Genomic DNA, 23,857 nt, shown 5'->3' with positions numbered 1-23,857 from the left:
CCATTGGGAGTGTGCATTTTGCTACTTACCCACTTTGGGAAATGCACAATTGCTCCTTAATGTTTTAAATGATTACATTTATATACTAATGTAATGCTTTCATTCTGCAGTGACTTTCCAGAGGGAAAACCCTGACTTGCTGAAATGACAAAGTAAATAGATACTCAAAGGACAGGACCTGGGGAAAGAGTGAAGAAGTAAGGTTAGATTGAAGTGCTGGCTGCATGCAGAATCACTGCAGCTTTTTGGTTAGGGAGTACAAAAGCATCATTGTTAGCCTGAATATCCATGATACCAGACAAGAACAGACTGAAGGCAGTTTTCACAGCTATGAAGAGCTCATTCTTTCTCCATCAAATACGAAGACCTGAACAATATATAACAGAAAGCATCACAAACCTGATTAGAAGCAACTTCATCTCTATGCCATGTATCTGAGCCAGGATACACTTGTGAAACTGTTAACTGTGACAAAATATATTTCTCTCTTGCCTTCTCTGACAACCAATGGATTGCTGGCACATGGTCCCTTTGCAACAGGTTTTCTTTTGCTTTAATACTTAAATTTTTAGTTGTTTCTCTTTCCTACCATGCTGATTCTCTAGCTTCAGTCAATTTTGAAAGGTATTGTCTCAACGAAAAGGCAGGAAGGAATAGGGCCCTGAATAGGGCCCTGAACAGAATTACAACTGTGCTGGTCCCTTAGCTCTGCTGTCCTACTTATTGGTTTACAGCAGGATTTTCATATCAGAGATTGCTCCAGTCTCAGAAAACAGGCTTCAGGAATGCTCAAAGGAAAAAGCACACCTGAAGTTTGAAAACCAGAATATGGCTTTTCCTTTATGTTTTACCTGCAGTTCTGGATTTCAGGGTGTATTGTGGAACAAAAATGAATCTGACATTTATTTTGATGTGGGCTGGATTCAGCTCCAGTTTGGACAGACCTGCCAGCTCTTTTGTACTGGTCAGGCAGAGCTGGGTGGGTTTGGGCTTGCTCAGAGCCACAGCAAAGGCACGTGGTTGGGGTCAGCACTGTGCATGGGTCCTTCCTGCAAAAGGCCCTATCCTTTGCCCTCTTTGCCCTCTTAAACTTCTTTGGAGATGGAATGGATTTGGCATCTTTTTTATTTACATGTTTTTTTTCCCCTGACCAGAGCAATTGGAAAAAAATTGGCATTCCCATAAGTCCCTTTTTAGATAAATGAAAAAGGTCTAAATTTTCTCCTTCTTAATAACACAAAGTCTTATTTAGAATGGTTGGATCTCTTTTTTAGGTTGACAGACAGAAGTATCTAATTCAGCTGGCAATGATGGAGGATTAAAATTTCTTTCAGTCATCTCAAAGCCATCTATAGTGTGTCACACCTATAGTTTGGCTGGTAGCTGCTGCATATCTATTTTTATTTGGTTTTGCCTTCCTTAAGTAGCTTTTCTTCCCAAAAGACTATTTATTACTCCTGTTTCCAGTGAAAAATCAATCTGGTTAAATATAGTCTGCTGAAATAGGAAAATCTTGTAACTCAAAATGTTTAGAAGGAGAGGATAGCAAATTTTTCATGTTTAAAATAAAAAAAAAGGAGTACTGATGTTGCCTAGCTATAGCTAAGTTCCAGTAACTGGGGATTCTATTCATGCTTGTAAACTGCAAACCTAGGGAGGTCATGGAAAAACTTTTCTTTGCATGACTGGTGCATTTTTCCCCTTCTGGTTAGGAATTTCAGGATCTAAATTTCTTCTCATTTCCTGTTGCTGTCAGTGAGGGACAGACCAGTGAGGTGAGGAGATTTCCATGATGGACAGTCTGGTGCCATTTTTCCAGCAGCTCCTGAGCATCAGCAGGGCCAGACCCTTTCCATAGGGCATTCCCAGCCCTGCTAATGCAGACAGAGCTGCAGCCACAAATGTTTGTGCTGGAGATGTGCATCTCCCAGATGAGCCCCTCAGGCAGTTCTGACCTCCAGTAACACTCACCTGAGAGCAAACACAGGAAAATCGAGTCAAAGCAGGGCTCTGCAGTTTGTGTCTTTGCAAAGAGCCTGGCTGTCATCATGCAGTGGCTGTGGATGGCAGACTGCACGTTGCCACCAGTGTCTCCCAGAGCCATCTGCTCTCCTGCTTCTTTGTTGGTTTTTGCTGCCACCAGATTCACTTAGTATGACCTTGCAGAGTGAAGTTCTCAAATATGGCATGTGAGTTTGGTTTACATTTTTGGCAACTTTGAAGAGGGATGGGAGGGAGGTTTTCTGCCTTTTGTTGTAAAGAAAAAGGTGAAAAGGCTCACAGTTTTTCAGGGGTTTGGTTTTATAGGCTTTTTTTTTGGTGTATTTCCTCCTACTTTGTGTTTTCCTCTCTCTCACCAGTACTCCTTTGCTTATCACAACATTTGTGTATATGTGCCCCTTGTCACCCTCTTGAGCAAGTGGGAGCCAGCATGAATGGTCTCAGGGTGGAACATGGAGCAAGACTGAGTCCTTCTTTCCAAAGGGGAGCTGTGCCAGCTCATGTGTCACAAAAGTCCTTGGGCTCATTTTAAACAATAGGTGATTTCCAGTACTAAATGGATCTTCTCCAAAATGACCATATAAGTTGAGGATAGAGCATGTATCTTTTTGCTGTTGTGTTTGCTTTTTTCCCATGACTGTAGGAAAAGGAAAAAATTTAACCTCTGGTCTGTCTGATGTCCTGCTGTTCTGGAGAATATTTTTTGCATCGCTAAGGCTGTGTCTTTAGCCTGTCACACAGACATCCCAAGAGAGCAAGGCTGATGTGCTGTTGAGACCTGAGATGGTCTAGAAGCAGCTTGCTGGTCTGGTCACTGGGCTGTCACTCAGCACAATGATCTGTGAGGGCCCCTTCACCCTCCCTAGGTGGGCTCTGCTGCCCTTGCTCACATTGGTGCTGCTTTTCCCAGACATGCTGCTGCCTGACCATGGCCACTGTGGCACTGCTGGGAACTTGTCCTCAGCTTTTTTTGGTTTGTCCTTTTGTTATTGCTGCTGTCAAATTCAGCAGGGAAAGAGCATGATGAGATGTTCTCAGTGTTTCTGGAAGCTGGAATCCTATCTTGTGCACAGGGTGAGTAGAAGACAAAGAGGATCTCTGTGCCATCCCATCCCCAAGTAGCTAAGAAGGAGAGATTGGATTTATCTTGATGTCTTCTCTACTCCAGGAACTTCTAGATGAACATAATACTTCGTTTGTGCCACTGGAGCTGGAAAATAATTCTGGGTCTACAGTGCAGGAGGGGAACTGGCTTTTAAACAATTGTCCAAGTGCAAAAATTGACTAATTTACTAAAATGCTGAAGAGATACTCCCACCCTGGAGATACTCAAAAGACATCTGAACATGGTCTTGGGTAACTATCTCTAGGTGGCCCTGCTTGAACAGAAGGTTAAATGAGATGACCTCCAGAGGTCCCTTCCAACTTCACCATTATTGTAGTTCTCTGAAAGCCCCTGCTTTGGTGTAAAGAGCTTGACCCAGCCTTTCAAGTGAGAGTTTTGTTAGCTTCATCTTGGTCCATCCTTTTTCTTTGTTCTTCCTTGTTCGCAGTATGACTCAATGGCATGCAACACCAATTGCAGTGGATGGTGTTGTAGCACCCTGAGACCCTGTCCTCCCCCATTAGCTTAGTGAGCTCACTGGCAAGGGCAGACTGTGTCTAAAGTCAGTGGCGTTCTTGTTACACCTTTGCTCGTGAATGCTTGCTTGTAGTGAACAATGATTATTTTACCGTGGCACATGAACTCTTTCTACTCTTGTAGATAGTGTTCATTGTGGTAAAATACCATGGTTCAGATCCAGTCAAAAGCACTTTGCAGTTATTATAAGGCATTAAAGCTCTCTGAGTCTGGGGTTTTGTTCTGTTTCCCATGCAGTGCCTGTGGCGTTTGGTTTCCAGCAACACATGGTGTTTATATTCCTGACTGGCATCACCGTTGTGATGGTGATAGGGTTTGTGTTTCTTGCCTTGCTTGATTTATGTTGTGGCTGGCGTGCATGGCACGCACATGGCTTGAAATAGAACACGGCTGGGTATTTTGTTTTTACATTAGAAGCACTCATGATTTAATTTCGCATTTTGAATAATTCTGCATTTGCAGGGAAAAACGTGTCATGTCCCTCCTTTAATAACTGTATTAGCTCCAGACATTTAAGTCTGCATTGCAAAATCATACCCTGTAGATGTGTGTGTGTGGTTTTTAAGCATCTCGTGGTTTCCTGCTTCTCACCTTGTCCTTAGCTCTTCTCACTCCTTATATTCTTTGCTTTCTGCCAAACCTCTCCCCTTCCTGCACACTTGCAAAGAAAGTTCTCCTTTGCCATCTTTTGCCATCTCAAAGATCCTGTGATGCTTCTGCCTCAGGATCACCTGACTTATAGGAGATAGTTTTAAAGGACCTGTAGTGGTAGGACTCGGTGTAGTGGGATGGACCTGAGCTGGTCTCTGGGATGTTGCACTGAGGTTCCTGCTGGTTCCAGAGCTGCTTGTCCACAGGTATCTTAACTGTTGTGTGAATGCATTACAGACCAAAAAATGGGAAAGCTGAACTCAGCAGAATGGGAATTTTCTCCTCTTGTCTCTGCATCCTGGCTGTGTTCTCACCATTTCAGCTCAGTCTGCCTTTGCAGTTCTGTGGAGCACTGTGCACAGAGCACTCAGACATCCTGCTCATGGAGGCCTTGCAGTCCGCTGTGTCCTGGTGGTTTTGGGAAGAGCCAAGCTCAGGCAGAGCTGGCATTGCCATGGCAGCAGCAGCTGGAGCTGTGAGCCCAGCCTGCCCTGTGCTGCCCTTCAGACATGGTGGAATCCATAGGAGCCAGCAGCTATGGGGTGTTCCAGTCCCTGTATCTGCCTTTCCTCTTCCTGCCCAGGGTTTGGGTGACACCAGACAGGTATCAGGCTGATTCCTAAGCAGAAGGAAGGATGGCAGGATCTGCCATCAGGTTCTTTTCCATCCATTTTCCTGTCAGCATCATGAGCCATGCAGGGCAACAGCCACAAAACTGAGCTTGCCTTGTACAGCTATGAAATCTTGAGCCAGTCCTTGCTGGAAATAGGAACTGAAATAGGAGCTTAGGAAAGTATTCACCTCTACCCTAAAACACAATTTGTGGTACTTTTCAACCAAAATAAAACAGAAAGAATTTAGAAAGACATATAAAATTAATGATAACTCCTCTTTTCTTCCCTGTCTTTCCCAGAAATGAACCATTTTCTGTATTTTTTGAGGTCATACCCTGGTTACTGCTGGACAAAACCCAATCAGATGGTAAATCTGAAGACCGTGATGGAGTGGAAAATATATCAAGAACTCTGAAACCATTACAACATTTTAATTACATGCTAAACTGGTTTTTCCACAAAGCAGTAGCCTCCCAGATGAAGGGACTGGGACTCAGGGCTGATAATAGTTGCTGATGTCCAGACTGCAGATTTTGTGGTCAATCCCTTCTAATCTGCTCCAGCTAATAGTACTGCTAAACCACTGCCTTACTCATCTCACGGTATTTTATAGCTATAATATTTATTTCCTTTGACCTTTTTTTGACCCGCTGTCATTTGCCGCACATTTTGGCACAAGGGAGGCTGTTACTGGCATTGTCCTCCCACCAGCAAGGAAATGCCATGACCTCTGAAGACTGACAAATAGTTGGCATGAGTTGGGCCCTTCATCACAATCACCAACACCATGGTCCTTTAATAAAATATTTTCACTGCTGAGGGGAGTTAGTCTGACATGGCTGAAGTGTGGAGTAAGGAGTTAAGAGTAGTGGGAATCTGTGTGTTTAATCTCTAAGGCTGCTAGTTTGGGTAAGATGCACTGGCAGGCTCTGGAGGTGCTTCAGACATCTCACTGTGTGTGTTGTGTGTATAAGGACATAGATATAACAAGCTTCATTTCAAGTAACAGCTCTGACTAAACACAGGATGAGGATCATGGGCTGTTCCATGATGGCTGCTGTAAGAGACAACTCTTTTCCTTGTCACTTCTGGGTTGTTGGGTATTTTACAGGGAGCAGGCTGAATTGTAAGGGTTGCAAGGCTAGTAACAGCAGGAACAGAAATTCCTGTCTCCATTCCTCCCTTGCAGGAGGGGCTGGGACTGACAAACCTGGTTGGAGTCTCTGCTGCAGGAGCTGCAGTGCTAGCAGGAGTGTGTGGAGGGGGCAGATTAGGCAGAGGAGTAAAATGTGATTTTGTGGCTTTCTGAGTACCTTGCTGAGAGCAGAGGACAGAAGCTTCAGGCTGGGTTCCAGTTGTCAAGGAATGTTTTCTCTGACTCTTGTGTCCTGCTCTTTCTCCAGTCACCTGGCATGAATGTGTGTCTGTCCTCTCCATCTTCAGTTCCCAGCTACCTGCTCTGTCCTCTGCCGTCTCACATGCAGTCCTTTCCATACCCTGGTGAGGTTTTCCATTCCCTGCAGCCCATGTGTCCCAGAGAGTGTCTGCTGATAGCTCAGCAGTGTGGCTGTTGGGTGGCAGAGCAGGTCACACAGCTGGCTGGCTGTAATGCACCCAGGTGCTTGGTTAGCTAACACAAAATCTGTGTGCAGAACAGCTCCATAGGGCTCTGCTGATTGCTTCATTTGTGTGGTTGAAATATTGCCACCATTTCACTTCTAGAAATGTCTGATCCATTTATCTGGAATGATAGTAATGGGGAATGAAGAGAGCAACCTCAATCATTTATCCACGTTTATTAGGCATGAGGAGAAGGCTCAGGGCATCCCTGTGTAGTATTTTCTGATACACCCGTTGATATCTGAATGTCAGGGCAGCAGCTGGTCTTGATTTCTCCTGTTCTAACACAAAACTATTGCAACATGCACACAAGCAGAGTGTGAACATGTTCAAAAATTACTAATTTGCAATTTGCCCTATGTTGGAAGAGGAACGTGCTTTCAACAAGACATTTGGTTACTGCCACTAGAACTGGAGACATTTCCCATTTGTACATTACATATTAGCACGTACTTAAATTGCTTATGAGCAGTACAGACTTGTCTAAGCTTTCATTTGATTTCAAGAGTGTTTCTTCAGGAGGTTTACTTTTATTTGTAAATATGTGGAATCTTGATTTATTTTTGTGTGTTTTCTCAAGTGCTTAAAAATGGCAAAGTATATTTTGATTCAGACATCCCTGCATTCGTCTTGTTTTTCTCTTGTACATTTTAGCATCAGTGTGACTAACAAAGAAGTATTTAATGCAATATGTTTGCTTGGTGATTTATTGGAGTTGAAATGTAGAAGGAAAATAAGAAAAGCATGCCAGAATTGAAATGTGTTTCAGGATTTTTGCAAAAAATGCTTGTGAAAATATTTTTGTTGATTTTGCTTTCTGACTGAAGGCATTGCAGGGAATTCCAACTGAAAACATACCTCTGCAATTTGCCTAAAACATGTTGGAGTTTTATTTTACAAAGAAGAAACAATTCCAAAGTGGTTGTTATTTATACTTTTAATTTCTTTTCCAAGTACATCTTGATGGCAATAATCAACTTCAAAGAACAAATCAACCACTGGATAAATATTCCAATATACAAGTAGAACTCATGAATTTTCTATTTATATAACTGTGTGTGCATGTCTACATTTTATCTTGGATCTATATAGATAAAGTCTGCTGCTTGTTTTACTGAATAGTTTTAAATTTGCCATAATGGCTGGGTTTGATTGCAAGTCAGTATTTTCCATGTTGTAATTATCAATGAGACAAAATCTTTGTGCAGCTTAAAAAAATCCCACAACCCACTGTTGTCCTTGCAGCACAACATTAATATTGATTCACTGAAATCAAAGAGTCATTAATAATACTTGTGATTCAAATAATTGCGCTTTCAAAACAGTCCAGGCTGCTTTCACAGGGCTTTCCCAGTCCATCCTGGGTGGACCTGTGATGTGATATCCTTATGTCACAGCTGGCCTCAGCTGGCAAGGTCTGCAATTGTCATTTGGCAGCACATTGGTCATTTTGGGCTTGCAGCCTAACTGGGAGGAGCTCCTGGGTGCTGCAGGTGGGGTAGGGGCTGCATCCTAAGGTACATTAAAGCTCTTCATCTCCTTGTTGCTCTGGGCTGGGACACCCCACATGCCTTCCCATCCCAGACTTCTGTGTGCAATTTACACTTACACAAATATCAGCAACAAATTTTGTAACACTTTTTTTTTTTCCCCTCTCTTTTCCCAAGCATCCTCTTTGCAGACATAGAGGGTTTCACCAGTCTGGCCTCCCAGTGCACTGCTCAGGAGCTGGTCATGACGCTGAACGAGCTCTTTGCCAGATTCGATAAACTTGCAGCTGTAAGTTCTCTATTATAATTTTGTTTCCTCTTGTTTTCATTCTCCTGTTGCAAGAATGACATACTGTGCTGGTTCACTGGATTTCTTTAATATTCACTGCCCTAAAAGGCAAGCTATTGCAAGCATGAATATAAGCTGAATACTTCTTTCTCCTTTATTATTCTTATTTTTTTTAAGGAGAACCACTGTTTACGGATCAAGATCCTGGGTGATTGCTATTACTGTGTGTCTGGGTTGCCAGAAGCAAGAGCTGACCATGCACACTGCTGTGTTGAAATGGGAATGGATATGATAGAGGCCATCTCGTAAGTACCATATTCCCCAGAGAGAAGCTCAGAACAAATGCAAGTAGATTCTCTTTCCTGTTAGTTCTTAATATTAGGAGCAAGGTAACCAAACCAGAGAACTCTGGCCAGCAAAAAGGAAAAACAGCTGGAACAAAAAACCAAAATGCTGTTAAGGTTTGACAGCAGCAAAACAGACACTTGTGTCCATACAGTCATGTGGATATCAGAGCTCAGCCTCATGATGGGAAAGGCAAAGATTACTGTAGTTACTGGAAGTCTCATTCCCAAAGGAGGATTCCAGTGGATTGCAGAATTGTGAATTCAGAGGGTTAGTAATAACCTTATTAAATTTCAGTCGCTATTCATTTATGTCTTTAAACCAGTTTTTTACTCACCTTAAAACTGCTCTGCTAAAGTCTCTCTTGTCTAGTCCAACAAATCTTTCTTTATGTGTCCCTATGCCAAAAGGGTCAGATTCAAGCCTTTCTTACTTTAGTTAAATTAATTACTGACACAGATTGGTCTTTTTGCTTTATTTCCATTTACTTCCCCATCTGTATTTTTTTCTTTTAAAACAAGTGGTGGGGCTTTGCCTGCTCCTGAGGTCAGACTAGCTACCCTGTTAGACCATTCCTGTCTTTAGAGAGTAACAAAGAGGAGACCCATATCTAGTTTTATTGCTTGGAGGATTACAGACAGTGTTCAATATTGTTTGCATTGTACGTGTGCTTTCATCGGCCAATTCTTTCAGAATTCAGGGAAGGAAGATTTATTTGGTCATCTTGAGTGTATGCAAGTTCAGGTGCAAAGTTCAGTCAGTTTGTAATGGTAGCTGAGCAGACCTTGATATCTACACCATCCCCGCTGCACAGCCTCTCCTGCTCTTTCCTTTCTCTTTTGCTTTTTATTTTCTGCAAGCATCTTCTGAAGTATTAGTGGTACCAACAGAGAAGTACATGTCACATCATTCTCCATTTATTCCATGCAGTAAATTGATGGAGTTTCCACTTCAGCTTGATAAAATCTAGAGGTACCTCCTTCCTGAGCTTGGTACAGTACATCCTATACCATTTGAATTTCTGCAAGGACATCAATACACCCCCAGAGTTTTCAACCTCATTTTCATAACACAAATACACAGGGTGAAAAGCAGTGTTTTCACCCTGGAGTCCCCATTCAAAGCATGGCATGCAACAGCATTCCCTTGCTCTGTATACAGTGTACACTGCCAGGACTTTCTACCTTTTCTTTCCTGTTTTTAAACTCCATTGTCTTGGACCAGTCTCCTTTTTGGGTTTGTATGCAATGTGCAAATTAAGAGGAATTGCAAGTGACTAGTTCCCAGTAGCCCTTGAAAGAATGCTCTTTCTTCCACATGAGATACAATTAAGTAGCAGGTGACAAAGGGTCCTGTCAAGCACAAGAAGCAGCAATCCTTGGCCACCAGCCCCACAGAATGTTGTGTTCATTGCCCAGTTGTTGGCCTGATGAAATCCAGAGGCCTTCTAATGTTGCTGTATAATTCCCCACAAGGCTAAATAACACCAGGAAGTCCAGACTTCATTGATTAGCTGCAACCCACCTTACTGGAATAAACACAGAGCTGAGGTGCACTCAGTGTTTGTTTACAAATAGCTCTTCAGCAGCCTTTAAAACTTGTTTCCCACTCGCTGTATAATGAATGCATTTAACAATCTTATCTCTTAATAAGCCTTGAAGGTGATTCTGTTCTCACTACCCCTGCTCTCCCTCTTCCCCCCTCCTCCCCTAAGGATCAAGATAAGAGGTTTCACAATTAAGGTAACCAATAGCTACTGAACATTTGATTGCAGGTAACAAATAACTACTGAACATTTGATTGCAGACTTCACCAGCACTGGGCCCTGCCTGTAGGCTGATTTCATCTGTGTCTAATAACAGCAGGGAGTGTTACCCCAAACAGGAAAGACTTCATGAAAATTGTATTTGCTGTACCACTGGTATAAATGAGCTGAAAAAAGGAAGTTAACAAAGGATATTTCATTTATCCAATCAATAACCAAACTTATTTGTTTGCTGCAAAGTCTGGACAAAGTCACCTGGTCATCAATGAATCTACTGAGAAAAGTTCCCTGGCCTTGTGTCAGTAACATGGCTTGGCAGGGGTGCAGGAGGGGTTGTAGCACCCAGTGGAGGGAGGAGCTGCAGCTGTGTTGTTTCTATCAGGTTTATGGGTGCAGGTACATTTTTATTACTCCAGCTCCTGTTTCTTTCTCAAGTGTTGTGGTTGGAGCTTCTTCAGTTCACCAGCCTGTAACACCTTGCCCATATCAGCTTCCTTTACCTGCTAGACAATCTCTGCTGCTTGTTAATAAAAATAGTGAATGTCACTTCAGTGAGAAGGTAGTGAAACATAAGACAGGGATCATAAAGAGAAAGGAACTCGAAGAGGAGAGGAGCTGTTTCAACAAGAAGTCATCCTGGACACTGTTTTAAGGGACATCTTGCACTGTTAGGAGGGAGCTGGAGTCCAGAACTGGCCTATCTTTATTCATGAAATTCCATTAATAACTAAAGTATAAATATTAGGACTGTGTTGATGTTAGGGAGTTGGGAGGACTTACCTATCCAGATGATGTTATCTAGAAAGGACTGGATGAACCTGAAAACTGAAGAGACTGAAATCTGATAGGTTTAAAGTACTTCCTTGTGCAAGAAACTTACTACACAAAGGAAGGGACAGTGGTATGTGATGGAGGTGAATTGGCCTGTGAAGCATGGACATTCTGGGAGTGATGTGATTGGCAATAATGAGAAGCAACAGTTGTTCTGAAGGCCTCATCAAGGCTTTTCCCTACTCATACTCCTAAATATATTTCTCATGTGAACAGCTCTTGAAGTTAATTTTTGCCCTGAAGGGGAAAATTCACAAAGTATTCCAGCAGTCTTTTTGGGAGTAAGCAGAGCATCCAAAACCTCATTACATTCAGAACTTGAATATTTGTAGCTGCCTGTTTGGAGTGACTCCAATAGATGTGGTTCTCTGGTTTTGCTGCTGTAAGGCCTGCTCAAGCTTTCCAGCTTCAGTGAGGTATTTCACACACATATCATATTTCATCTGTGGAAGAGTTGATGCTTGGTGCCATACAGACAAATTAAGATCTCTGAAATCATTTCCTTTTTCTCTTTGCAACATGCTATTACTCTTAATGAGGCCAAGTGCTGGCAGGTTATGTCCAGCTTTGGTATGGAAATCAGAGACCAGCACTTTAATCCTTTTACTGCCCCAGAGATAATTTTTTTATAAGTTCTCAACTTGGTCCTGAGTTCAGTGTACATGGATTCACTCCAAGAGCTCCACGTTCTAAATAGGGCTCTTCTTGGCCAGCCTGGCCATCCAAGAGCAGTACAGCTCGTCCAGTTTTGTTCTGCTGTCCTCTTGATGTGGATGAGCTGTGCCATGTGTATCTGTGAATCATTTATGGATCATGATGGATTTTTGTGTTCTGGGTGCAAGTTTGTGCTGCTGACAATTGCAGCCATTCAGTTGTTAGTAATGGCCCTTCTCCCCCTGTCTCTTTTCAGGCTGGTCCGTGAGGTGACGGGCGTGAATGTCAACATGAGGGTCGGGATCCACAGTGGCAGAGTTCACTGCGGGGTCCTGGGCCTCAGGAAGTGGCAGTTTGATGTGTGGTCCAATGATGTCACCTTAGCCAACCACATGGAAGCAGGGGGCAAAGCTGGGTAAGTTGCTTCATCCAAGCTGTTGTGTTTATCCATTAAACTCCCACACTAAATGTGTAAGAATGATGGCGTGGCTAAATCAATTGGGGTTTATTGCTGGTTTGTTCCAATACATGGAACCCATCCCTGGCAGGATCTGGCTTTACAGAGTCTACAAAACTTCCTTGTCTTTTGTCTCATTGAAGGCGCATCCACATAACAAAAGCAACCCTGAACTATCTCAATGGAGACTACGAGGTGGAGCTGGGCTTTGGAGGGGAGCGCAACGCTTACCTGAAAGAGCACAGCATTGAGACCTTCCTGATTGTGAGGTGCAGCCAGAAGAGGGTAAGGCCAAACAAACTAACGCAGGTTTAGGTACCTTTCATATCTTGATGTCTCTGACACACCAAAGTAGAGCCTTTATAGATGAGACAGATGACATTCAGTGGCAAAAATTCCTGTTTCTCTCTCTTCTTCTTGAACTTTTATGTGCACAGGAGGGAATAGCCACCATCTACAAAGGTGTCTGCATCTAGCTCTTTCTAATTCTTTCAAAGAAGTTGTCCTCAATTGTTTTCAAAATCATGTTGAAAAATGTTGTTAATATAGATATGTATTTTGTAGAAGTACTTAAAGGCATAGATTAAAACCACAGAGATCTTTTCTCTGTCAGATTACAGAGGTGATTTTGTCTGCCTGCTCACCAGATGAATGAATATGAAGATTAGAGCAGTTCCTATCATTGCTTTTCAGTCTCTCTTTCTGAAGATGAGAAAAACTGGTCCACTGTAATGATCAATCATCATTGTGAAAGTAAGATGAGATCATACCAACTGTGACATGGGTCAGGCTGCACAAAATAAGGCTGTGAGGGCATTACTGACTTGAGCTTGATCAAGTCAACCTCAAGTGGACATCAACCAATAAATCTTCTTTTTGTGACACTGCCAATGGCAAACTATCAGTAGTGTGTATTCTTTTTAAAAACAGTAGAAATACTAGAAAAGGACCTTTTTGATCTAGTTGAGCATAGCCAATAATATTTCTCTTAGTAATTTCTGCACTATAGCCCCTACTTTGCTATTCACAGTATGGGCAGCATATACAGATTGGCCTGAATTGAAAATAATTTAATATGTTTCTGAATCTAAAACCAAGTGAACCTTCCCACATCTGTAAATATGATTGCTATGAGATTAGGTGAATTAGTGTTTTTGACATGTTGCAACAGCACAGTTGATTTGAATAACCAACACCTGTATAGAAAGACTTTGCTACCATTGCCTCATTTCCTGAGAGAATGGAAGTCTCAAATCTCCTTAATAGATATTGTGTAAAAAACCTCCAAGAAAATCCCTTATCATCTGCTAAAAAGAGAAGCTGATGTTTTGGTCTCTATCTCCTCATAAAATAAATCTCATTAACAATGTCAATCTTCAAAAGAGGATTAGAACTTGCAGTGCGAGATTGTTGTTCCTGAGCATCACTGCCTGTCAGTGAGCCAGCTGATGTTTTAGGTATCTAAAAGTCACTTCCTCTTTGCTGGGCAGATTTAAGAATATAAACCAAAATACCCCTGTGGTCAGACCCCATCTCTTGGAGTGGAGAGCCTATACTGACTCTTAAATCATACCTGGTTGTCTGCATGTTTTTGTGGAGAACCAAAAGTTTCTCTGGAGAGAACATGAAGACATAAGCACTTCAGAGTGCTTGGCATCTGCCTTCATTTCTGAACACAGGATATATTTTGAGTAAGAGATTGGACAGAGACTCATAAGAGATGTGGATTCCATTCCAGACGTAGGTTTTGAGGAATTTGCATCTTTTTGCCTTGATTTGCCATAGGAAAATGAAATGGGCCATTCTTTCACTGCTTTATATGTATTTATTGCAGCTCTGTTACCTAGTGTAGCCCTTAGCTGAAGTCTCTGAGCACTACTATAATGCTGCTGTAACGTGCTGCATCCCAGAATCGCTAAAAATTGGGAAATTTGGATGACTTATGTAATTATTGGGCTAAACTGAGACTAAAAAGCAGCTATGCAGTGTCAGGGGTATTAGGTGTTTGGAGTTTGAGGTGTTTCTGGTTTGCCCATACTGCTGCAACTTTTGTGCTCCCATAGCTGTTTTTTATCTCTTTGTGAATAGTTTCATAGAATCATAGGAAGTCTTGGATTGGAAAGGGCCTTAAAGATTATCTTGGCCCAACCCCCTGTCAGGGCAAGGACACCCTCCATTAGTCCAGGTTGCTCAAAGCTCCATCCAGCCTGGCCTTGGACACTTCCAGGGATGGGACATCCTCTATTTCTCTTGACAACCTGTTCCAGTGTTTAAAGTTCTCTCCCTGTTCAAAAACTCTTTTTCACACAACATGAAGATCAGAAGTGAGAAAAGCTTTTGCCCATTGTCAGTTCAGTCAGTCTTGAACTTTTTGCCTGACGGCAAAGTTCTGGTACTTTACTTTTTCCTTTCATTTCTGCTTGATTTTAATGACTTCTTTTGATGTATTTAGCCAGGTTTTCAGTTCATTCTGTTCCAGTAATGGCCATAAAATGTTCACCTGGCTTAGTGAAGAGTTGCTGTGAGTTGTGTCTGGGTTCCTGCTGTCCTTGTACATAAGGCTTGGCATTAGTATTGACCTGAGAGCAGATCCAAGTAACTGCCTGAGCTGTTCCTTAGTTCACATAGCAGAATTATCTGGATACCTGCTTCATCAGTCCCACAGCCATCAAAACCCAACAATACCATGAGTATTGATAAATAGATAAAATGTAAGGGTATATGTTCCCTACTCTTTCTTCTTACTGCTGCCACAGGGAGCCACAACTTTGAATTTTCTGTCTTTTTTATTTTTTTAACTTTTTCATTGTGTTAATGCCATTTCTTGGGCACAAAGTGGGAGGAACATCTATCTAATATTTTTGTTCCAGGAACTGAAAATAGCTTCTTCTTTGAAAATATTTTTTTTGCTTTTTCCTTTTAAAAAATGCTATTAACTGGAATATAGTCAATGTGGTTTTAGGAGGGAGAAAAGCTAGATTCTTCTCCCTGAGTCTTTAATAATATTTCTAGACGTGAAAATGTAGTCCTTGTTTTCTTTCTGATACACAGAAGAGGTGCTTTCTATTAAAAGAGAACAGAAGGAAAAGTTTTAAAATCCAGTCTTTTTGGACTTTTTCTCCTCATCTTTACCTCCAGATCTGCTTTCACCTTTCTGTTTGCCCTGTCCTGTGATTCTGCTGCCCTCATGGGTGAGCACTTGACTGAAAAGATGAAATTAGCAGGTTCTGCCATAAAGGTCTGTTGAATCTTTTGCTGTGGTTTGTTTGCTCCCATTAGTGCTAAGACTGGGCTGCTCTAAAACCTGGATTGCTCTGGTTGTCTGTCAGCAATTGTACCCCCTCTCCCTCTCCTTTTTTCTCCTGAGGCAGACTCTTCTAATGTTTTCACACAACAAAGAAGAGACAAGCACATCTCTCATATTTTCTTGCTCCTCAAAGGAAACCTTTACCTTTTGCAAAGTTGGATTATCTCAGTGTCTTCTATTTATTCTGTGATGAACTAATGTGATTCCTGATAATGAAATTAAATTTCTGCCTGTGATCTCTAAGGGAATGATGCATTTTGTACACCTAAATGGCTCAAGTTCCACTTCTACTATATTAGTCCTCAAATGTTGGGTGCTAATACTCCTTTTCTTCATATCTATCAAATACACCTCTGCCTCTCCCATTATCCAAATCATTGCTCACTTGCTGCCACTTGAGAGAAGAAAAAAATTCAACCAAATCTACCCTAAGAGTAGTAACTGAGTAACACTGCTTGTAACTTTCATCCAGACTAATATTTCCTTATTCAACACTGTCTCTTGCCATTTCACTAGGAACAAGCTCTTTTCACAGCTTCATGTTCCCCATCTGTCTTAGCCCTTACTCTCCAACACAGCACTCTGTCAAAGTCTCTATGGAAGAAACAAAGCCAATGAGAGCTACTGCATTTTTTTTCTCATTAGAAAAAATTGTATTCAAGGCTGTTAATCCAAACCCAGCATTTGCTGCTCTACAAGCTCTGTGTCATGATCACTGACTAAATAGTTATTAAAAATATCTGTTACCAGAACTGACATGGAAGTTGGCAGTTTTCCACAGATCTGGAATGGAGGTTGTCTTTCTGAATTCAGCACATCACACTTCAAGTTTTGCTTCCAGACATGGTTTTGTGGGACTTGGCAGTGCTGTATTTAATGATCTTAAATGCAACCTAAATGATTCTATAATTCAATGTTTTCCATTTATAACCTTGTGCTTATGAGCCTTCTTCCCTTTTGCCTCCACTGAGGCAGTAGTGATTACCTGGAAAAAACCAATCTGCTCCTTCTGTTCTACAGTAATGAAGAATTGAAAGTTTCTGTTATCCTCACATGGTATAGGGTGATTTGCACAGGGTAACTTGGATTCTTATCCAGTTAATTTTTACAATCATTTGGATATGTGTTTCTAATGGACTTAATATATTAGAATGGTAGAAATACAGGAATTCTCCAAGGAGATCCTTGCCTTTCTTCCTTACTGGCTTCATTCTTTACCTGAAAGTCTGTATTTCCAGATAAACAGCAATTTATCAGCTAGAATTACTAAAACTGTTGCCCACATTTTAATGATTCCCAAACTTAACCCCTAGGCATTTCAATGGCCTGCACAACAATGTCTTTACCCTTCTACAAAGTGATTTTGTTTTATCCATGTTTTTTGGCTTACCCTGCAGACTGTAGCATTCATATCGCATAGCTCTGACCCTCCAGCATCACAACTTTGTATCTGCCCTTCTGAATCTTATTCAAAGCATTTGTCCCAGTCATTATTGCTATCTTATCACTTCCCTGATATTCTTACAGTACTCCATTTACATATTCCCAGTTCTTGTGCTGCCCAAGTTTCTGGTGCTTGTACAGGAGCGTGTCACTCTGTGGTTGTTGCTCACTTTCTGTTCTTCTCTGTGATCAGGTGCTGCTCTAAATTGCAGAACCATCACAACTCCACTTCCCAGCACTTCAAAGCTTTACTCTGAGAAGAGTGGAAAAGTGTGTGTTTGGAGGGAAACAGACCTTAAGGGGAATAAGATTTTAACAGCACATAGTTTTACAGCTAGTTTTATCATCCTCAACATTGTCAGAATCTAGGGGAATGCTTTGCTTTGGACATGAGTAGAAACAAAATGTGCCTGCAAACAGATGAGCAATACTGCTGACCAAACATGCTGTGCTGAGTGCACAAAGTCTGCAAAGGGAAAAAATGTTTATTTTTTCTAATGTCTTACAATTGATTACACTTGGGTGTTTCTTTTAACAATAGCAGGTACACACCAGTTTCAGAAAGGATTGTTGATGGTGGCCTTAAAACAGCTCAAGAAAACTTTGGCTGTAACTCCTAGAAAAACAATTCTCATTCTTTTCTAAATAGCGCCCTGGAATTTCGTCCAGCTGAAGAAACAAAATGGTCCTTTAAATGTTGAGCATGTGACTCTCCTAAAACACAATCAATCTAATGTGATGATTCCTCAATTTAAGACATTTAATCAGAGCTCAGCAGGGTTCCACTTATGTAGATTTATGAAGGCAGTGGTTTGGAGCATGTAACACTACCAGAAACATCATGCACATGTCAGAAGAACTTCAAGAAAATCTAAATAATATGTAGCTAAATCTGATATGGCTGATCCATAATCAGATTTCACTGCTGCACTGATAGTGATCAATATGTTGGAAAATCCTATTACACACACACTAAAGAAATAACAGGCATTCTTGATTCAATTGATATGTACAAGAAAACCCCAGCTCTTTCTGCAGCTTTGCTGTAACATTACTGTAGCTCAGTGTGTGGGAACTGGTGGTGGGAACACAATGAAACCCCTGGGAATCAGATTTACAGTCTCTTTGTGAGTCCAGATTTGAAAAGTTCCCACAACAGCTTTCTGGAGTTTAGCCACCTAAAATCTGAAAAACTCATTGCTGTCAGAAACTTTTGCACCTTCTCTTGTTGGTAGTACCTGTAATGAGTAGGACTGAAAGGTATCATCCCTTCTCTTTCTTTATTCTTCTTTTCCAGTCTTGTTATGCCTTAGGCAGCTTTGTGTGCAAGTTGTCCTTATGCTGTCACTTAGCCAGGAAGAAACAGAGGAGGCATCCTCATAAATTTCCACAGAGGAGCTGTGACCCATCTAATGCTTCATTTTTAGAGTTTGTTATTTTCATCACCCACTGAACAAGTGATTTTGCAGAAAATAAATTATCTCAAGTTTTTAAAACAACAGGTTTAATTTTTTCTTTAATAAGTGTTGATGTTAGCAGCAAAGTCCTATTATACAAGATGACCTTGTAGCACATTACGTAATGTGGAAAAGCAGAAGTGCACTGTGCTTGTATATATGTATTTTAATCTGATTGGAAATATTGCTGAAACATTGTCCACAATCCAGTGGAAACTTCCTACAAGAGGTGGGGGGGGAAATACTGCCAGAGTTCATGAAGCCATGGAAAATTTATGGCACCTGACCTCATGGTTAGAAACAATCTCAGAATTACATGTTTACCCATTTTCCTGTTCTTACCTCAATCCAGATGTGTCAATAAATATGTATGAGGTCATTAATTTCCTTCAAATTCATCAAGCAGTGCTGCAGACCCACTGGCACTTGCAGCAGGTATGAGGATCACTCATGGGCTGAGAGGGGTACTATGTCTTCATGGACTTTGGCATTAAGGCTTTTCTCAAATTCTAACCAAATTTACTAACTCATGGGGCAAAAACCTGCTGTATATCACTTTTATCATCTGTTGATTTAAAGGCATTTCTAAAGTAACCAAATAGTTTTGCTTTTATGGGTCCCCAGACTAGTTTCAACATCTGGGATTTTTTATTCCATTTGGTTGAAAACCCTCCCCTTAGTTGGAATAAAATGGATTGACAGTGTCACTTCTGTTATTGAAAAACAATATCTATTTGCTTGGAGATAATGAAACTGTATTTCCTACCAGTTTTCTGGCATCACATCATAAAAGAAAGAAGCATAACTATGAAAAAGATTGCATAACTGAAAAAAGCCACAAGAAAGTATTACAAATGATGGCAATGAGTATAAAGAGCAGCGAGTCTTAAAAAACAAAACCTCAAACCAACTCAAATCTGGACATCAAGATTTCATCACATTAATGTATTTTTAGAAACATTTAAAAGAAGTCTCTCCTGGAAGTTATCCAGTGGCTCTGTCATGGTGGCTCATGTGAAACTCAGCTGGTGCCAAGTGCTGGAATTTTCAGGCTTTTCAGATGAACCAGTGGTGGGTTCAGTGTGGGGAAGAGGCGATGTGGGAGGCACTCGCTGTCCTGGGGGCATCCTTGTGGGAGCACCTATGGTTCTCCTGATGTCATCCTGCTCCCACAGGGTTTCCTTGTGACCCTACACCTGTCATCCTGGCTGGGTGAAGGTCTTTGCAGCACCACTGCTGCTCACTGTCACGGGGCCAGCTGGCCGTGGGGCACAGGGCTCTGTCACAGGTGGCCCCATGTCCCCAGCCCATGGCCATGGGGCTGCAGCCCCACGGGCTCTGCAGTGTTGGGTGCCCGTGTGGTGAGCTGTGCTCTCCAGGGAAATGTTGTCATTGTAGCTGACTCTTCCTTGCAAGGAGAGAGATGATTTCCCATGCTTGTCAGTCAGGCAGCTTTCTCCAGCACTGAATTTCAGCAAGCCTTTTTAAATTTCTTTTTTAAAACCCTAATTTAAGGCAGCACAGCACTTGACATTTAACTCTGTTGTTACCATGGAGATAACACCAGGTATTTTGCAAACTCCTGAAAGGTACAAGTTACACTGAATAGTGGGGAATCAAAATAAATAGATATGGAATGCAGACTCCAGGCAAGAAAAACAGCAGACCAACTTGTATTGTCAAATAACACTTGAACCAAAACTCTAGAGTTGAAAGCAATAGAGGCTTTCTTTTTAAATAACTCATTTGTCTAGAAATCTAAAATTAACTATTAAGTCTGTTTTCTTCTCTAATGTCATTGAAGCAGCAATTCTCTTGAAAAAGTTTAATCTCTCAAGTAATAAACAACAATCCATACCCTCTCTTGTCCCAGTCAATCTTTTCAATCTCTCCAGAGTTTGTCTGTTTTATGCAAGGGTATAGAAATTACCACCCTTCTGAGTCAGTACAAGTAAATCACACAATCCTCCCTGAGCCAGTCTCAGTGCAGCCCTTGCTAGAGGGACTTGTGTTCACAGAGCACATTCCTTGTGGAAACCTGCCTGTCTTTTTGGCTAGGGACTATATTCAAAATAAGGAACTAATCTGCCTGTTGTTGAGCCTAGTTACAGGTTGCTCTTCCGTGCTCTTGAGACTGGCACTGAGCTGGAATGAAACCTGTCTGACAGATCCTGTGCTAACCTCACAGTAAGCTCCCATTGCAGCCAAGAGGCAAAGCCTTGATAACAAAATCAAAGACTCTGTCCAAACTTTAGGAGAATTAGTGTCAATGTCAAATTGGAAGGTAGCATTAGAGTTGGGAAGACCATTTTGTCACACTCTGCAATTGCATTACCCTAATGTGAACACAGTTGTTTGCAAGATTTACATGCTTTCCTTAGCATGTCTGGGAATATGCTCTTGCAAGTGTGGAAAATTATTTGCTTCTGCCTATAGAGAAAGGTGTCCTGTATTCCCATTGCTTCAAGGAGCTTTAAGGCTCTTGGTCTTCAATCAAATCACTCTGTTGTTTCTCTTCTAGATGTAACTGTTCTTTGGCTTTTTGAGGACCCTCTGTGTAGTATCTCATCTTTGAGCTGCAATTTTCTATCTGAAATTATTCAGTTTTATTCAATTTGCTAATAAAGACAATAGATGTCTCCATTTTTGAATGCTCCCCATGTTTACACAGGTTATGGTGGTCATTCAGAACAAGTAAAAGAATAAAATGATGGGCACCATTTAGAGTAAAGTGTTCTAAAAATAAGAGAAAGAAATGCTGACTGTGCTTCTGATCAGTGACTGCTTCATAGAGTTCAAGGTGCCAAGCCAGCTTTTGGAGTGAGAGATCAGACGTGAGAGATGCTTGGAGAATGACTGCTGTGTAAATGTTTGAAGATGTATCATGCATTTCTCTGTGGTTTCTATTCCAGAAAGACGAGAAAGCCACGATAGCCAAGATGAACCGGCAGCGCGCCAACTCCATCAGCCATAACCCGCCTCACTGGGGTGTTGACCGGCCCTTCTACAACCACCTGGGAGGCCACCAGGTCTCCAAGGAGATGAAGAGAATGGTAATGCCTTGCTCTGTGGACATTAATTCATTTTCTTCTTAATAGGGTGTTATATACCCCTCCTGCTTTGTCTGAAGGTTTTTACAGCCCCCGAGGGCGTTTTCCAAATGGGGGTGGAAAATTCTACTTTGACTCCAGAAATAACAATGATCAGTACATCTGGAGGTGAGTGATTGTGAGATGAGGCACAAGGTTGTTGGAGAGGGGAAGGGAGGCTGAATGGCTCAAAGAAGGATCTTTTGTCTGACTTGTCCCACATTCTGAACACTCATCCAGGCTGTGTGAGAAGATGTGATTATGTGCAAAAACTGCTCCATAACCCAGGCATTCAAGAGGCATATGACTGACATTTCTGTTAGCTCAGTACCTGCAGAGGGTTCTTGCAATGTCACAGCCAGGTGCTGTTCTCCTCTCCTCTCTGTGTGCTGTGGGGCCCCAGGGATGTCACTGCCATGTTTAATCCTGGAGAACACATCCTCGAGTACATGGATTAATTGGCCTAAGGTAGCAGGCATCTTCATTTCTTTCTTGTACCTTTCACAGTCTTTCTAAATTAAAATGAACAAGAGCTAATTACCAATTCAGTTTTGCACTGAGAGGACTTTTATGGCTTATTTTACATAAAAGGTGTAGATGATATCTTTGTTTTCTGCAATAAAGATTAAGAAGGTAGCTTATATTATAGTGGCTATTTTTAATAATAATAGAAATATTTAGCACCTCTGTAATTGCATGCATAATCAGATTGTTCTATAACCTTATTTATGCTGTTTTGACCCTTCATGCACTGTCAAAAGTGTCTATTTGTTACTCACTTTGTTGTCTATAGTCAAAGTTCTGCTCCAGGTCATCAAAGCCTTTAAATATTTTAAAAAATATATGAACATGAGATTCAATCCCACAGTTTAAAAATTTGGTCATAGCTTTAAGAAATTGCATATGGTATCTTTTAAAGGGAAATACTGGCACATTTATTAGTAGTTGGTGCTAATATTATTCAATCTTAATATTATTTTACAGTGCTAAACCAAATTTCTTAGTAATAGTAACGTTTCTTTCATTTCTCAGATCTCCAAATGAGGGCTTCTGACATGAGCATACAGATCAGTGGAACTGTGCATTTTTTTTATGTGGGCTTTTCAATAGGGTGTGCTCAATAGGCATGACATTATTAGAAGAGACTAATCACACTAGCACATAATTATAATTATAAGTTTCTTTGAATAGCTTTTAAGGGGTTCTTGAAGCCTCCTGTTCAGAAACAAGGTGTATGCATGCCAAATGGTATTATGCTTCTTGGTGTTAATTACAGTTTGCCGTGTCTAGCTGGTTGTTCAGTTGGAAAAACATAATTATTTATTGAAATACCAAGCTGAGTCCTAAAAACTTCACTGCCCCTCACTTGTAGGAGGAAAGACTTTCTTTTTTTTTTCCTTATCTTGAGTCTTTCCCTGTAATGCTATTTTCCTTCTTGAAAATTCAGCAGCTCAGAAAGTCGCTTCTACTACTCAATCTGCCTCTTGTATTAAGCTCTCTTTAGAGAAGCTGATGTTGCATGCATCAGGCAGTTTCTTGAAAACAAACGGAAACCTGATTTAGATGGATTATTTTCAGCTAGACTTTTTCTTGTTCTTATGGACTGTTTTTTAAAACCTGTTATTTACAGATTTACAGATCTGTTACATTTGAGATGCATTAGTGAAAATGCAAACATCTTCCCATGGCCTCCCATTTTAATATCTGCTAGATGGATATTTTAGTGATTAGAACACAGGAGCAATTTCTCCATCTCCTATCTCAACTCTGTGTAAACTTCTAATTTAAATGTGCATTTTTTTGTACCACCCAGCTTTGCACAGTGCTTTGTCATCTGTAACACTGTGTTACATGTATGCTGTGTGTGCTTAATGCATGCAGAGTGCATGCTGGCTGCAAACTGCCTGCTTAGAAATACAAAATGCAGAGAGACAGAAGGGGAGCAGAACTACAGAAGCTTTTATCAGTGCTCCTCTGGGTTGACATGTCATTGATCTTGGTAAGCAGCACCAGCTCTCAAACCTCCTGAAAATGTGCTCTTTGTTCCACATCACCCACCAGACCTTTTGCATGTTGTTATATATAGTCTTTCTTCTTGGAAGCTGTGAACATGTAAGGTTGGATTAGTCAAAGTATTATGCCAAAGGTGGGCAGTGCAACATTGCCTTTCTCTTCAAGACCTGGAGCTCCTTAGCTCTGTAA

General features: G+C 41.2%; 1 protein-coding gene across 1 annotated transcript in view; it reads left to right on the top strand.

Annotated features, from left to right (window-relative positions):
- The window catches only part of ADCY5 (adenylate cyclase 5), a 204,663-nt gene that overhangs the window by 140,176 nt on the left and 40,630 nt on the right, over positions 1-23,857 (top strand). Inside the window, exons 4-8 of the mRNA XM_054636706.2 lie at positions 8,196-8,307; positions 8,485-8,612; positions 12,159-12,317; positions 12,503-12,644; positions 21,479-21,619. Coding sequence (XP_054492681.2) covers positions 8,196-8,307; positions 8,485-8,612; positions 12,159-12,317; positions 12,503-12,644; positions 21,479-21,619 — 682 coding nt within the window. The remainder of the gene's footprint in view (positions 1-8,195; positions 8,308-8,484; positions 8,613-12,158; positions 12,318-12,502; positions 12,645-21,478; positions 21,620-23,857) is intronic.

This window comes from Agelaius phoeniceus, chromosome 7 (assembly GCF_051311805.1).
Source record: "Agelaius phoeniceus isolate bAgePho1 chromosome 7, bAgePho1.hap1, whole genome shotgun sequence".
NCBI lineage: Eukaryota > Metazoa > Chordata > Aves > Passeriformes > Icteridae > Agelaius > Agelaius phoeniceus.
Note: the sequence above shows the minus strand (reverse complement) of the source record. Positions and strands in the feature narration are given on the sequence as shown.